The sequence below is a fragment of the Giraffa tippelskirchi genome, chromosome 11 (assembly GCF_054371585.1).
Source record: "Giraffa tippelskirchi isolate mGirTip1 chromosome 11, T2T-mGirTip1v1.2.pri, whole genome shotgun sequence".
NCBI lineage: Eukaryota > Metazoa > Chordata > Mammalia > Artiodactyla > Giraffidae > Giraffa > Giraffa tippelskirchi.
In genome coordinates this window covers 132756927-132774079 of record NC_137285.1, presented here as the reverse complement: position 1 = coordinate 132774079, position 17153 = coordinate 132756927, and the positions used below count along the sequence as shown (strand labels likewise).

The 17153-nt window shown below is 37.9% G+C and overlaps 1 protein-coding gene across 6 annotated transcripts in view; it reads left to right on the top strand.

Annotated features, from left to right (window-relative positions):
• Positions 1-17153, top strand: part of DCDC1 (doublecortin domain containing 1) — a 453546-nt gene that overhangs the window by 23170 nt on the left and 413223 nt on the right. For all 6 annotated transcript variants that reach the window (XR_014069367.1, XR_014069370.1, XR_014069369.1 and 3 more), the window contains exon 2: positions 3244-3548. Coding sequence is in view for 1 of the 6 variants with exons in the window: in XM_081544080.1 (XP_081400206.1) it covers positions 3397-3548 (152 nt within the window). In the remaining 5 variants the exon portion in view is untranslated. The remainder of the gene's footprint in view (positions 1-3243; positions 3549-17153) is intronic.

Genomic DNA, 17153 nt, shown 5'->3' with positions numbered 1-17153 from the left:
ATGTCTTTCTGGCATGTCTCACTTGGCTTTGATAGCTTCCTTGTTTTCAGGCATGGCAAGATGTCACATGTTCATGGCCTGAATGCTACTGGGATTTTAAAACAGTAAAAATATTAACAAGCTCTTCTTCAACAGCTGAAAATGTTATATCTTTCTTATTTCTCCTTAAACTTATTTCCACTCAATTCCTTTTTTTTTTTAATTGAAGAATAGTTAATCTACAATACTGTGTTAATTTTAGGTATATAGCAAAATTATTTGGTTTTACATATATATGCGTATGTCTATACATTTTAGGAAAGTATATATATGGAGGCCAAAGATCTGGAAATTGTTTTGCTTAAAACTATCCACACTTGCATGCCCCTTGGAAAGTCTCCATGTACTGTCAGTTATTGGTACTCAGTGCCCTGACTTGAAGACTATCAAGCCTCTTTAACAGCTGACACATGGTACCTACTGTGTGCCAAGCGCATCAACTGTATGAAGTGGCTACTATTCTTAACTCCATTCTACAAATGATGGAACTGATGCACAGAGAGGTTATATGACTTGTCCAAAGTGTCACTTCCAGTAAGTGGGCAGCAGGAATGTAAACCCAGACACTATGGCTCCAGCGCCCAGGCTCATAACCACTGTGATTTTCAGTGCTTTAAAAAAAAAAAAAAAAAAGACAGTGGAAGAGCAGATCTAGGCATATGAGAGGAGAACTTCTGTTCATGTAAAATTGTTAATGGATGGGAAGCAAAGAAAAATAATGCTTTTTTCAGTGTATCAACGAATAAACTTTACATGTGTTAACAAAACATAAAGTAGTGCCTTTTTCTGTACTCTGCTAAAATACCATAGAACTTCATGTCAGTAAAATTAAAATTAACACATTTTTATTTCTTTAATTTCTAATTAACAATTTGTTCTCATTTAATTAGTAATTTGCTGTAATGTTATCTGAAAACCTCTTATAGTCTGCATGTTCTACTTAACCAATTAAAACATTCTACTTTTAGTGAGGATGACACTGTTTTTACAGTAATATTACAGAAGAAATATTACACTTAATAATGGTAATGATTTCACACTTACATAACTCATTCCACCTAAAAGCATCCAGAAAGTGTTTCACATGAAAAAAAGAAACTATAAACATCACTAAATGATTACCTCTTTTGGTGAAGATTGAGATTGTAATATTCCCATTTACTGCAGAAAAGAAAACTATTGCTATATTTTAAGAGGTATTTTTTAGTACTTCAGTGCAATCTTTTATTTTTTTAATAATTGGATTATGTAATAAACACACCAGAATACTCAGGAGATGTCATTCTGCAAGGTGATTTACTTTCTAATCATAAGAATATCTCTCATTTTTTCTTTCATCTGTTTTTGCTTCATTCTCAGTGGTGGAAGTTTACATTGTTCTTAAAACTAGCAAGCCTAGAAAACAGAGCACTACCTAATTTTTTCCATCTAAACTCTGACTTAGCCACCCCTGTGTCTGGGGAAGGTACTTTGATTGTCTAGCCTTGGACACACTTCCAGGAAAGCATGGCCACATAATTCCCAACAGAATCAAAAGGAAGGTAGCTTCCAAAAAAGGAAAGATTAAAGGCAAAAAAAAAGGCATTGTGGTATACTTTTCAATAACATATTCCTCATGTTGTTTGTGTAATGAACGATGTTTTCAGTTCAGTTCAGTTCAGTTCAGTCGCTCAGTCGTGTCTGACTCTTTGCAACCCCATGAACCATAGCACGCCAGGCCCCCCTGTCCATCACCAACTCCTGGGGTTTACCCAAACTCATGTCCATTGTGGAGAAGGAAATGGCAACCCACTACAGTACACTTGCCTAGAGAATCCCGTGAACAGAGGAGCTTGGTGGGCTGCTGTCCATGGGGTCACACAGAGTTGGACACGACTGAAGCGACTTAACATGCATGCATGCATTGGAGAAGGAAATGGTAACCCACTCCAGTATTCTTGCCTGGAGAATTCCAGGGGCAGAGGAGCCTGGTGGGCTGCCATCTATGGGGTCGCACAGAGTCAGCACGACTGCAGTGACTTAGAAGCAGCAGTAGCATGTCCATTGAGTCGGTGATACCATCCAACCATCTCATCCTCTGTCATCCCCTTCTTCTCCTTCCCTCAATCTTTGCCAGCATCAGGGTCTTTTCCAATGAGTCAGCTCTTTGCATCAGGTGGCCAAAGTATTGGAGTTTCAGCTTCAACATCAGTCCTTCCAATAAACACCCAAGACTGATCTCCTTTAGGATGGACTGGTTGGATCTCCTTGCAGTCCAAGGGATTCTCAAGAGTCTTCTCCAACACCACAGTTCAAAAGCATCAATTCTTCGGCACTCAGCTTTCTTTATAGTCCAACTCTCACATCCATACATGACTACTGGAAAAGCCATAGCCTTGACTAGACAGAACTTTGTTGGCAAAGTAATGTCTCTGCTTTTTAATATGCTGTCTAGGTTGGTCATAACTTTCCTTCCAAGGAGTAAGCATCTTTTAATTTCATGGCTGCAGTCACCATCTGCAGTGATTTTGGAGCCCCCCAAAATAAAGTCAGCCACTGTTTCCGCTGTTTCCCCATCTATTTCCCATGAAGTGGTGGGACCAGATACCATGATCTTAGTTTTCTGAATGTTGAGCCTTAAGCCAACTTTTCACTCTCCTCTTTCACCTTCATCAAGAGGCTCTTTAGTTCCTGTTCACTTTCTGCCATAAAGGTGGTGTTATCTGCATATCTGAGGTTATTGATATTTCTCCTGGCAATCTTGATTCCAGCTTGTGCTTCATCCACTCTGGTATTTCTCATGATGTACTCTGCATATAAGTTAAATAAGCAGGGTGACAGTATACAGCCTTGACGTATTCCTTTTCCTATTTGGAACCAGTCTGTTGTTCCATGTCCAGTTCTAACTGTTGCTTCCTGACCTGCTTACAGGTATCTCAAGAGGCAGGTCAGTGGTCTTGTTTTCCCATCTCTTTCAGAATTTTCCACAATCTATTGTGATCCACACAATCAAAGTCTTTGGTATAGTCAATAAAGCAGAAATAGATGTTTTTCTGGAACTCTTGCTTTTTCAATGATCCAGCGAATGTTGGCAATTTGATCTCTGGTTCCTCTAGCGATGTTTTAGCAAATAGCAAAATTAAAATACTTTGCAAAAAATTATTACTTTTCTTAAATAGTATTGTACTTATTAAGACTTATATTCATATTTTTGTCTTCCTTTAGGCTCTCATCTCTGCTCATTTCTAATGAAATTTCACATTTAACAACCACTACATGATGGGAAGTAAATTGTGATTAGTGCCCAGCCTCAATTAATAATCCAGGAGGATATTACATTTTGAATTAAATAACATTCTTCCTCACATTGAGCTGAAAATGACAGAAGACCACAAAGCAGTACTTTCTCAGTCTCCTTTATCAACCTTGACTAAAGTCACAGACATATCACAGCAAAACAATCCTGAAGACACCTTCAATGGGGATACCATTCAGTCAACTTACAAATATATTTCAAATGGCTTACCAAGGTAAGAAACAGCAACTCAAACTTTTTTATTATTTATTATTATTATTATTTCAGCAGCTTAAACAATTCTGATTGGGATAAAAGTGCTTTAAAAGGTTAGCTCTTTTATGTAAATTCTCAATATTTAGTAAAGACTGTATCAATAAAAATTTGGAGATGTGATGGGCTGCCAAGGTTGTTGCCTAGGTTAGAACACTTCCGTTTTTTTTTTTCTATTTTATGGGAATAAAAAAGATAGATCATACAATAAACATAATTTTTTCCTAGAGCCTGACTTGGACAGGTAGGATAGTGATGAGAACAGTAATGGCAAGGAAGGCAGTATTTGCTATTTGCCAGTCACCATGCTAAGTACTCATCTCACACGCTAGTAAAGTAATGCTCAAAATTCTCCAAGCCAGGCTTCAGCAATACGTGAACCGTGAACTTCCAGATGTTCAAGCTGGTTTTAGAAAAGGCAGAGGAACCAGAGATCAAATTGCCAACATCCGCTGGATCATCAAAAAAGCAAGGAGCTCCAGAAAAACATCTATTTCTGCTTTATTGACTATGCCAAAGCCTCTGACTGTGTGGATCACAATAAACTGTGGAAAATTCTGAAAGAGATGGGAATACCATACCACCTGACCTGCCTCTTGAGAAACCTGTATGCAGATCAAGAAGCAACAGTTAGAACTGGACATGGAACAACAGACTAGTTCCAAATAGGAAAAGGAGTATGTCAAGGTTGTATATTGCCACCCTGCTTAATAACTTATATGCAGAGTACATCATGAGAAACCCTGGGCCGGAGGAAGCACAAGCTGGAATCAGGATTGCCGGGAGAAATATCAATAACCTCAGATATGCAGATGACACCACCCTTATGGCAGAAAGTGAAGAGGAACTAAAAAGCCTCTTGATGAAAGTGAGAGAGGAGAGTGAAAAAGTTGGCTTAAAGCTCAACGTTCAGAAAACTAAGATCATGGCACCCGGTCCCATCACTTCATGGGAAATAGATGGGGAAACAGTGGGAACAGTGGCTGACTTTATTCTTTTGGGCTTCAAAATCACTGCAGATGGTGATTGCAGCCATGAAATTAAAAGACATTTACTCCTTGGAAGGAAAGTTATGACCATCCTAGACAGCATATTAAAAACCAGAAACATTACTTTGCCAGGAAAGGTCCGTCTAGTCAAGGCTATGGTTTTTCCAGTAGTCGTGTATGGATGTGAGAGTTGGACTATAAAGAAAGCTGAGCACCAAAGAATTGATGCTTTTGAACTGTGGTGTTGGAGAAGACTCTTGAGAGTCCCTTGGACTGCAAGGAGATCCAACCAGTCCATCCTAAAGGAGATCAGTCTTGGGTGTTCATTGGAAGGACTGATGTTGAAGCTGAAACTCCAATACTTTGGCCACCTCATGCGAAGAGCTGACTCATTGGAAAAGACTCTAATGCTGGGAAGGATTGGGGGCAGGAGTAGAAGGGGATGACAGAGGATGAGATGGCTGGATAGCATCACTGACTCGATGGACATGGGTTTGGGTAAACTTCGGCAGTTGGTGATGGACAGGGAGGCCTGGTGTGCTGCAATTCATGTGGTCGCAAACAGTCGGACACAACTGAGCGACTTAACTGAACTGATCCTATGTGCTTAACCTGTATTATATTTATTTAGTTCTCAAAACAACTTTGAGAGGAATGTAAGACAGACAGTATTTTAGTCATCTCCATTTTACATATGAGGAAACAAAGACCTAGAGAGGTTAAATTAATATCACACAGCTGGTAGGTAAAGAAAGTGTGTTAGTTGCTCAGTCCTGTCTGATTCTTTGCAACCCCATGGACTGTAGCCTGCTAGGCTCCTCTGTTCATGCGATTCTCCAGGCAGGAATACTGGAGTGGGTTGCCATTTCCTTCTCCAGGGGATCTTCCTGACCCAGGGATTGATCCCAGGTCTCCCTCATTGCAGGCAGATTCTTTACAGTCTTAACCACCAGGCTAAGTAGAGAAGGTAAAGTTTGAACCCAGATAGTTCTAATTCCACAGATAAAACTCTTAACTACTATACTCTACCACACTTCTCAGAAATATAAAGCAGAGGAGACGGATATTTTTCCTGTGTTTTTTCTGAATTAGAAAGTAAAAAAACAGAGACTTCCCTGGTAGTCCAGTGGCTAAGACTCCATGCTCCCAGTGCAGGGGGCTTGAGTTCAATCCCTGGTTGGGGAACTTGTCGCAGGTTAGAAAAAAAGAGGTCCCACCATAAATAAGACCTGGTGCAGCCAAATAAATAAATATTAAAACATGAAAAAAGAACGTGAAAAAACAAAAAAGTATCTGTCAGGTATTGGTAAACTGTTGTCTGGCTAAATGTGATGCCATAGTTTTTATGTTTAAAGGGAAATGTAGATTATAAAGCTATTGAAGAAAGTATTCTTCAATTAGGGATTGTGTTAATCTCCTTAGAAATGATAGCTCCTGTTTATATCTTTGAAGAGTTTGATTGTTTTTTTATATGTCACTAAGTTTTTAGGTGAAAGTGAAATATAGATTTTCAGCTAACCTTTGTTTTGCCTTATTCCTCTAAGCTGTGAGTGCATGTTAGCAATGTATGAGATCGCTGACACAGCGTGCTAGCTGCCTGGCTAGATAATTTTTAGGAGATCATTACCCAGTGGTTATGTTGTAGAGACATATGTTTCTCATGATAGTGTTCCTCCCAATAAGACAATGGAAAAAAATTTCTAAATAGGATTTTTAAGCAGTCCTTTATACAACTGCCAATGCTAAAGTGTTTGCACATTTTTTAATTGCCTTTAGAATTTATTTTTACCAAGTTTCCTTTCCACAATAGTAATAGGTTTACTTTTTATTCTCTTTTGTGATATCTTTTATACAGCTTGTAATTTTATTCATTCAGTTTCTTTCTGTTCTTTGTCTGAGTCTCTAATTTTTGTTTTATTTGCCCTTTTTCTTTTAATATGCCAGTCTTTTTTTTCATATTACACTTTTCCTACCACCTTTTTTTTTTTTATAGTTTGTTTCATTGTACTTCTATTTCTTTGTCTGGATCCTAACTTCTTTTCTGTCACCATTGTCTGTTACCATCAACTTTGAATATGATATACCTAGAAAATGAAGTAACCCTCTTCTTGACAATTGAATAGAAAGTCAAAGACAATGCCCAGAGGCCCTTTACTTTTATGAAAAAGAAAATGATGAGTTTCAACCTGAAGGGTCAAGTTCATAAAGGCTAATGGTAATCTAAGATCCATTGGCATTAATATGATTATCAGAGAGAGGCAATTTTCTCTATAAAGACATTTTCCCCCTGATTGAGGTTAAAACTTCTCTTGTCTCATCCTTTTTTCCCTTGCCACCTTTATTCCACCATCTTTTTGATCTTTTATGAGAGATAATTATTAAAGTATAGTCAATTTGTTGTTCCTTTACTTATATAACAGAGACTGTGCTTTTCTTCACTATTTTAACACATTGTACATTTTTACAAAACCTGCCCACACTAAATCCATTCTTTGTAACCATGCAGTGATGAGTCACTTTATTCTCATGTTTTTATCTGTGGTATTAATTTACTTTTTATTACATTTACCTTATCCTTCTTTAAAATGTCTCTGCATATTTAAAAGCAGAGACATTTCTTTGCCAACAAAGGTCCTCTAGTCAAGACTATGGTTTTTCCAGTGGTCATGTATGGATGTGAGAGTTGGACGGTGAAGAAAGCTGAGCGCCGAAGAACTGATGCTTTTGAACTGTGGTGTTGGAGAAGACTCTTGAGAGTTCCTTGGACTGCGAGGAGATCCAATCAATCCATCCTAAAAGAGATCAATCCTGGGTGTTCATTGGAAGGTCTGATGTTAAGGCTGAAACTCCAATACTTCGGCCACCTCATGCGAAGGGTTGACTCATTGGAAAAGACCCTAATGCTGGGTAGGATTGGGGGCGGGAGGAGAAGGGGACGACAGAGGATGAGATGGTTGGATGGCATAACCGACTCAATGGTCATGGCTTTGGGTAGTCTCCGGGAGTTGGTGATGGACAGAGAGGCCTGGCGTGCTGCAATTCATGGGGTCGGACACGACTGAGCGACTGAACTGAACTGAACCGAACTATCCTTCTTTTCTCTCTTTCTGGTGTTCTTACAATGGCTTGCCTCTGTTACTCTATGTTATATTTGTAACAAAGGAAAAACTGCTGTGCCAGGAGCTTTCCCCCCAAAAAGGAAACTAATCATCAATAGTGTGAGTTCAATATATCATGCCCAAGAAGGACAGATCCTCCCATTTTATGACTTGCCACCAAAAGGTCAGATGACTGGAGAAGTCTACCTTCGTTCTTGTGGTTACTTCAAGGAAAGCAAATGATAGGGACCTTTTCCTACCCAGATGTAGTCTGATGCATTCCCAGGTGACCTGGAACAGGGTATCAACCTTTGAAGCATGAAGCAGAATCAATTATTTATTGGTAATAGGTACCTAGGGGCAGTTCTGCTGTATTTGTAACCGGTGTCTCTGAATGCTAAAAGTGGACGATTTCCAAATTAAAATTGGAATTTTTAAAAGATTTTTATGTAGACTATTTTTAAAGTCTTTATTGAATTAGTTTATAGTACTGCTTTTGCTTTATGTCTTGGTGTTTTGGCTGTGAGGCTTGTGGGATCTTAACTCCCCAACCAAGGGTTTAACCTGCAACCCCTGCATTGAAAAGTGAAGTCTTAAAAACTGGACTGCCAGGGAAGTCCCAACATTGTATATCACAAAACTAACAGAATGGTCTAGACAGTTAATATCTCTTTCTATCCCACATATATTTTAATAATTTTTAGCTGATGATCATCTAAGAATGTAATTTCATGATTTTTATAACGGAAGGTTGTAGTGTTGTTTTTTTTTTAATCCTTCTTGTAGCTGAGTGTAATATCAACTCTTTTAGTTCCCCAGAGGACAAATTGTTGTTAGTATATTATATTAGGACTTAAGTCAGTTTTAAAAATGAATTGCCAACAACTTCTTATTATAGATTATCTGGGTGCTGTTTCACAGACAAATCTTGCTTTTGAGGAGACTAGCTGCTTAATCTAGTCACTCACTTTTTAATGTCATTTTAGTTATCTTGGCTATTTTGAATTAGAATGAGTATTAGGCTCTTTTTGAAATATAAGTATTTGGTTATATCACCTTTTCTACGGACAGTTTAAGTTTAGTAATCTCATAATTCCAAAGATGAGCTATTAGTTCCCAAAATGGGATGAGCAGCAGAGTGAGGGGAAGGAAGCAGTGAAGAGTTAATGAAGCAAGGCAACACCTCCACTGTTTTCAACCTCCATTGCCCTACAAATTACACTTTTCCTAATTCAAAACTTTTGTCAGATTTTCCCTTAAAGTCTTAAAAACCCTGCAGATCTGAACATTAATATATTGGTAGTGGTGGTCGTTTAGTCGCTAAGTCGTGTCCAACTCTTTTGACCCCATAGACTGTAGCCTGCCAGGCTCCTCTGTCCATGGGATTCTCCAGGCGAGAATACTGGAGTGGGTTGCCATTTCCTTCTCCAGGGTATCTTCCCAACTTAGGAATTGAACCTGGGTCTCCTGCATTGCAGGCAGATTCTTTACTGACTATGTGTGTGTTAGTCACTCAGTCATGTCCTGCTCTTTGTGACCCCATGGACTGTAGCCCACCGGGCTCCTTTGTCCCTGGGCTTCTCCAGGCGAGAGTACTGGAGTGGGTTGCCATTTCCTTCTCCAAAAAGGCTGATGAAAGTGTGTAAAATCAAGATGATAACCATACTTAGCAGCACAGTTGCAATAAAGCATCACTGAGATCTGAGGAAGTATTATCTTAGGAATTCCTGCTTTGGACTGAGCTTGAGACAGTGATCACCCCAGTGTCCTAAATCCATCAACAGGAACACAGATGCTCTATTTATTATAAATATCTATTAAATCTTTTAAACTGACAGCTAGCCATGCCCAATTAAGAAGACTCTTGGCCCACATTTTCTTTCTCTCCTGTTTTAATCAAGGCTGCTCAGGGCTGGCCCCCAGCCCGCCAGGCCTGTGTACTTTAAAAATGTTAAAAGAATATATCATTTCTTTTCGAAAATTTGCATTTCCTCTGGAAAATCCTTATATTTCTATAATCTCCCCCAATTTTAGACTTGAGACGTTCTTTATTTTTATTCCTTTGTACTTCTCCACAAACAGAACTAATTTTCATTTTTTCCTTTGAGTGGGATAATTTATGCCCCGATCCTATACTCAGATGAGTCCTTTACAAATTGTATAAATTGTTTTTCTTTTTTACATTTCTTTCTACAAAAGCAAGAAAGTTCAATTTAACAAACATTGAATATCTCCTTTAGGGTATATATGTAATTTGAACATAATACATTAGTTATTATTCAGTAATTGAGCTACAAATAAAAATTGGGCTTATTGTGTTAGAAAATAATTGAAAATTGCTCTGCAATCAAGGTATCTTTACCAATATTTCTAGGTCGAACTAGAATTATATTTTCTTCTGGTATTCAAAATAAAATTTGGGCGAAATTATTCACATTTATTATTGCCACTTCTATTATTCACTTTCCATGATGTTTAAATTACATTTTATCTAGTAATTGTAGAAAGGAGTATATGTCCTTAGAGGTTTTTTGTTTCTTCAATTGGGGGAAAGGTAGAATGACAAGTAATGAAATCTTTGTGTTTTGTGTACTCCAGATTTTGTACAAGTTTCCATGCACCAAACATATGTGGCGTTATTTCTTTTATCTGTTGCATCCAGTATTTTAAGTTGGTGATTTCTTATTAAATGTACTTAAGGTCATTTTCCTTTATGTTTACATTTTATTTGTATTTATTCCAATTAGAGAGTTTAATTACAGTTAAAATGGTAATAGGATAAAGACAAGTTTTACAAATGATAATATTAAAAAAAAAACCATAACTCTTCAGGAAGGTTTAAATGCCATAGGAATATAAAGCGAGAAATATATGCTTGTCAAATATACAGTATAAATAAATAATTTAGATGAAAATGGTTGACTACATTTAACAAAGAGACTACCAAATAATGAGAGGCTAAAGAGTGGTTGTTAGATTTGATGTACTTCATTGTACATTGTAAGTAATTGCTATCCATAAAAATTCTATGGCTTCTGTATAAGAAAAAGAGACATTTTGACAGGCAACACTGGTATGAAGCGACAGCAAGCACAAATCCTTGGCAACTGTCATTATCCTGCTGTTGAATTCACATCCAAACTGTGTGATAACTTAGACCTGCATGCTTGTTATTGAGCCATGATCTGTCAAAGTAGCCACACTTCCTACTTATGAATAGAATTATTAGCCACATGCAGATTTCTGCCATAGAAATCTAAACTCACCAAGGATGCTTTGTGTTTCAAAATCAGGGGAAACCCTCCATATCGTTTTATGCTTATGCTGAAATTTCTGGTGAAGTGTTCTTGATAAAATAAAAGTCACATTTTAAAGAAAATACCATATTAGTTTATATTTTAGCCCATCATAAAACATTGAAAATCAGTAAAGATTTTGAATAAAGCTAAAAGCGAAGCAAATGTGATTAGAAAATTCATTGTAATAAGTTAGGCTACTATTAGCAGAGTACTGGGAAATTCAACTGAAAGTGACTTTAAAACTGGACAGTCACTATCGCATGTAACAGGAACTTCAGAGACAGGGCAATTGTAAGGTTTGTTCAGTGCTTCAGCAGGAGTATCAAAGAACCTGACCCTTTGTATCTTTCCCTGAGCCATCCTCACAATATTGGCTAGATCCTCGAGTTTGAATCCTCTTACTGGGAAGGCTCATCATATGCTCACTAGATGCTCACTACACAGTTTCCGACTAAAAAGGATAGGTATTTGATTATTTATATCTCTTTTTTATTGGTGCAAAAACATTTCTCCAGAACGCTTCTCCTCATTTCTCACTGGCCAAAATTGGATCACAGGCTGCTTAAGTTACCCATCATGCACGGGAAATGGAATTAGCATCACTGGTGTCAGACCACTGAATATTTACCCACTGCAGCTATCAGGGGATGCCTTCCATGGACATATAAAAAGGATGACTATTCAAACATAACTGAGGCTTTTCATCTAAGGAAATTGGAGAAAGGACCCTTAGATAATCAGTGTTACATGACATAGTTTTGACTTTTGACCTTATTATATCTTACTTTTTAAATTGTATATGTTTCTTATCAATGGAATTTTTGTGATACATTTTTTCATGCTGTCGTAATTATCAAAGAATAATTCCTGCATATCAATCGTTAGTTGAGTTCCAGTGGCAGTAAAGAGATAAAACAAGGAACTTACCCTTGCAGAATGGGATATGAAATCATCTGAAATCACATAATAAATCACAAAGTAAAGATATCAATATGCAAAAAGTATATCAATTCTTGCACAGGACCTGGCAGAATGATTTGAAATAAGGAATGACTAGGATCTAATGGGGTTAATCCCTTACATATGTCCTATCAGCTTGTACAGATTTGTAGAGATTTTTCTCTGTATCCCTAACCCCTGAACTTCTTCATCTTAATAACCAAGACTTTTCCTTCACAGTGCTAATCACAGTCAGTTATTACAAATTTATATGCATGACTATGTGTATGACATTTCTCTTTTCCACTAGACAATTATTGTTGTTATGGAAGGGGTTTTAGAAAATGTTAACACTGAGTTCAATTAATATTTATTAAATACTTACTGATTGAGGAACTTCCCTGGTGATCCATTGGCTAAGACTCCACGCTCCCAATTCAGGGGGCCTGAGTTTGATTCCTGGTCAGAGAACTAGATCCCATGTACTGCAACTAAGAGTTCACATGCTACAACTAAAGATACCACATGTTGCAATGAAGATCAAAGATCCCATGTGCTGCAACCAAGACCCAGTGCAGCCAAACAAATAAATAAGTATTTTTAAAAATACTAATTGAAAGATGTACAGTACTGAGTATAGATCAGCTGAGTGAATACCACTGGCAAAAAGGCATACATGTAAGAACTGTGGAAGGCAATGTGCTGCAGTCATAGCTGAGGGATACTGTAAGGATATTACAAGGGAGTAGTGGGCTTCCCTGATGGCTCAGATGGTAAAGAATCCACCTGCCAAGCAGGAGACACGGGTTAGATCCCTGGGTTGGGACGATCCCCTGGAGAAGAAATGGCAACCTACTCTAGTATTCTTGTCTGGGAAATCCCATGGACAGAGGAGCCAGGCAGGTTGCAAAAGAGTCAGAAATGACTTAGCAACTAAATAACAGCAACAGCAGCAAGCATGATGTTATTAGAAGTTTTCTTCAAGTTGCTATAAAAAAACCCACTAAGATTCAGTAATGCTATTAAAATAGAGGCAATGAGAAGGAAGATTGCTCTTGCCAGAACTAGAATCCTACCATTAAGTATTATCTGGTCTATTTATCTGCTTTTTCTAGACTCCTCCCTGGGCATATTTTGTTGTACTTTTAGACCTCACATCTTTACTTAGTTGTTGGTTTGTGAAACAAAAGTTGTAAATTAGATTTAATGGAAACCACAGAGAGTAAAGCATAATTAAATGTTTGTGGTTCAGCTGGTAAAGAATCGGCCTGCAATGTGGGAGACCTGGGTTCGATCCCTGGTTAGGAAGATCCCCTGGAGAAGGGAAAGGCTACCTACTCCAGTATTCTGTCCTGGAGAATTCCGTGGACTTATAGTCCATGGGGTCGCAAAGAGTTGGGCACGACTGAGCAACTTTCACTGAGCCATTAAGAGGGTTGTCAATTCCACAGTGTTTACGATCCATCCCTGATGATCTTTCTGACTGTAATAGAAAGCTTTTATGTATAGTATTATACTATTTCAGAAAAAAATGAAAGCTTAGTTAATCTATTAATGTGCCTACCAGCTTTGTAGTTCTGTGATTTATCATATCTATTATATCATATGTAGAAATTGTTTAAAAGATTCAATAAGCTAAAGTTTTTTAACCAATAGTTTCTATCCATACTGTTAAATTTTGACATGTTTTTACTAATCTTACTATAAGCAAACATAGCATTCTTAAATATTTACATAGTTTACATACATATAGACTTACAAAGGCTTCCCAGGTAGCTCAGTGGTTAAGAGTCTGCCTGCCAAAGAAGGAGCTGCAGGACACTTGGGTTCGATCCCTGGGTCAGCAGGATCGTCTGGAGTAGGAAATAGCAACCCACTGCAGTGCTCTTGCCTGGAAAATATCATGGACTGAGGAGCCTGGCAGGCTACAGTCCATGGATCGCAGAGTCGGCCATGACTGAGCGCACACACACATAAAATAAAGTACCAGGATATTCTCATCTAAATGAGTACCTTCCCCATTTAAAATGTCTACTTTAGGAAATAGTAATTTATTCTAATGACGATGCCACTTCTCAAAGCACTTTCTTAAGTTCCTCTTTGGATTGGCCATCAGAAATAGTGGTACATCCTTTTAAATAATCTCAGTTTTTAATGATGACAAAATTTAATCTTAAATAGTTGCATTTTAATCTTCTGGAAAATAAAATATCTGGATGTAAATTTGTTGTAAAAATTGAGTAATCTAATCTGCATAATTGTATAGCTAGTGTGTTACACAGAAATTTAATATGTGTTCCTAAGATTCCCACCCACTGGTAAATATGCCTGGTGTAATTCCCTCCTCTTGAGTGTGGGTAGGATTGTGACTATGACAGGATGTCACTCCTACAATTATGTTACATTATATGGCAAAGATTTTTTTCAGATGTAGTTAGGGTATATAATCAGTTGTCTTTGAGTTAATCAAATGGGAGATTATCCTGGGTGGGCCTAACTTAGATCTAGTCTTAAATGCGAGTTTAGAGATCAGAGACAGAAAAGAAAGATGAATTCCTCTGGCTTCAGAGAAGATGATAGTAACTGTGAGTTTTTTAGCTATAAGGAACTGAATTCTGGCAAAACCTGAATGAGTTTGGAAGAAGATCCTGAGCATCAGATAAGACTGCAGACCCAGCTGACACCTTCATTTCAGCCTATGAGATCCTGAGCACAGGTTCCTGCTAAGCTTTGCCCAGACTTCTGACACATGGAAAGAAGCTGTGCTATGATAAACGGTGTTGTTTTAAGCCATTTGTTGCATAGCAGTAGAAAACTAATATAGACAGACAGATAGATAAGTATAAAGATAGATATAGAGGTAGTTCTTAGAAGGTGTATTCTTAAGTAGTATGATTGATATTCTTGTGTCAATCTAATATAGTAGATTTTAGAATTCAGGCTGGAAAAAAATGCTCTGTATCAGCGGTAAAAATTATTTTACCACTGATGAAAGAGTAAATAATACAATGATGAATTGGAATACTTGACAGAAGTTGAAGTCTAGCATTTTAGATGGCAGGAAAGGATAAATGAGGTTTAGTGATTCCAGCTATCAAACCTACCAGGGCACATATATAGGAAGAAAGTACATTGTTATTCAAGGAGGTGGCATAGAAGTCTTACTGAAGAAGAAGCTTCTTGAATTATGTGTATATATGAATTACCTACAGATATAATGAAAGATTCACAGTAGAGACATATCATAGACTTAGGACAAGATAATAATCCTGACATAGAAAGTTTAAAATGAAGATCTGGTTATAAAATGAGCCTATGTTCTAGAATGTGGTAGGAAGCCTCTACAGTAAATGAAGACAAAATGAGGTGGGTTTTTTTTGATAAAGGTTATTTTTTCTTTTTTTTGAATAAAGGTTATTTTTTCATTTCCTCAAACAACTAGTTTAAAAATCCACATGGAATTCCTAGTGGGAATTTTCTAGTTGGGAAAAAAGAAAGTCCAAGAAAACTGTGATACAATTTATCAAATTTTATAAAAGATAGCTAACAAGTGTAGATCTTATCAAAATGCGTATCTTAAAAGAAATAACAAGATGTAGATCTTCATAGAAATTATAATAAAAAATTTATGTAATAATTCATAAGAATCACAGAGAGCACAGGATGCAAAGCCTCAAACTCACGCAAGCAGAATTTTGAAGTTAAGTTCCCTACATAAAACCAGGAGCTGTGAAAGATAGATGTACCTATCCACAAAAAATGGAATTAAAAACTATTGATGACCAGCCTGAGGAAGCAGCAGTAAATGGGTATGATACATTCTAAGGTTCTTGCATTGTCTGGAGGGTAATGTGTGCTCAGCCACTCAGTCGTATCCAACTCTTTGTGGTCCCATGGGCTCTAGCCTCTAATTACTCTAGTAATTTAAATTGTGTGATACATTTTAGTGAGTACTTTTTCAGTCAATCAAATTTATAGTGTCCCTGCTCTTCTCACTCAGTACAGGCCATGTGAGTCCCTGCCAATTATGTTTTCCTCTTTTGGGAGGCACCTGATATCTTGGTCTTCCTTTGGTGGCTCGGATGGTAAAGCGTCTGCCTGCAATGCGGGAGGCCCGGGTTCGATCCCTGGGTCAGGAAGATACCTTGGAGAAGGAAATGGCAACCCACTCCAGTACTCTTGCCTGGAAAATTTCATGGATGGAGGAGCCTGGTGGGCTACAGTCTATGGGGTTGCAAAGAGTCAGACATGACTGAGCGACTTCACTTCACTTCACTTGATACCCATCTTACTCTAACCTCCTGTGTACCTTATTATCCTGCTGTCCTAGTTCCCGGGCCACTGATGGGTCCTTTCTCATCCACAGGTTTTCCAGTAGCTAATGAAGTTGCCCAGCTTGAGAGTTCTACCCAACAGGGGTAGTGATGAAATTAAACTTTTTGGGGAATTGAATGTATCATACAGACTCTGCAGAAAGTCATGTGGTATAGAAATGAGACATATAGAGGATGTTAGCAGAAGTCATAAGGAATAAGGAGGAGGAGGATAGAGATAGGTTAGGCAATAAGAGGGGCTTCCCAGGTGGTGCTAGTGATAAAGAACCTGCCTGCCAATGCAGGAGACATAAGGGATGCTGGTTCGATCCCTGAATCAGGAAGATCCCCTGGAGGAGGGCATGGCAACTCACTCCAGTATTCTTGCCTGGAAAATCTTATGGACAGAGGAACCTGGTGGGCTACAGTCCATAGGGTCACACAGAGTCAGACACAACTATGCACGCACTAAGCTCATAGGATGAGGCAATAAGATGTAGAAAGAGGAAGCAGACACAGAAGAAGAGATGAGGTTACTGAGTCAAGAAACAGTCTAGAGTTGGTCTTAAGTCACTAGTATATCCTGGAGTGCAGTGAATGGTCTTCTAATTCTCTTTGTGCTCTGTTGGAGTGGTTTTATCTCCTTAACTTTTTTTGTATCCTGCTGTAAGTTCTGTCACCCAAAACCCAAATGCTTGTTTGTTCCTTGCAAGCTGAATGATCCTAAACCCCACATTTCTAGCATTAATTTAACAAACTGTGTGTGTGAGTTTAATTCCCACGTGGGATAAGTTAGCCTTGCCAAGTTGTGTGATCATCCTCACACACTAGGAAACACATAGTTGTTTTAAGAAAGAAGTGTTCCATAGTGTTTAAGAACTAGTGCAAACTAGTGCAAACTAGTGTCATCAATGTTGATAAAATTAAGC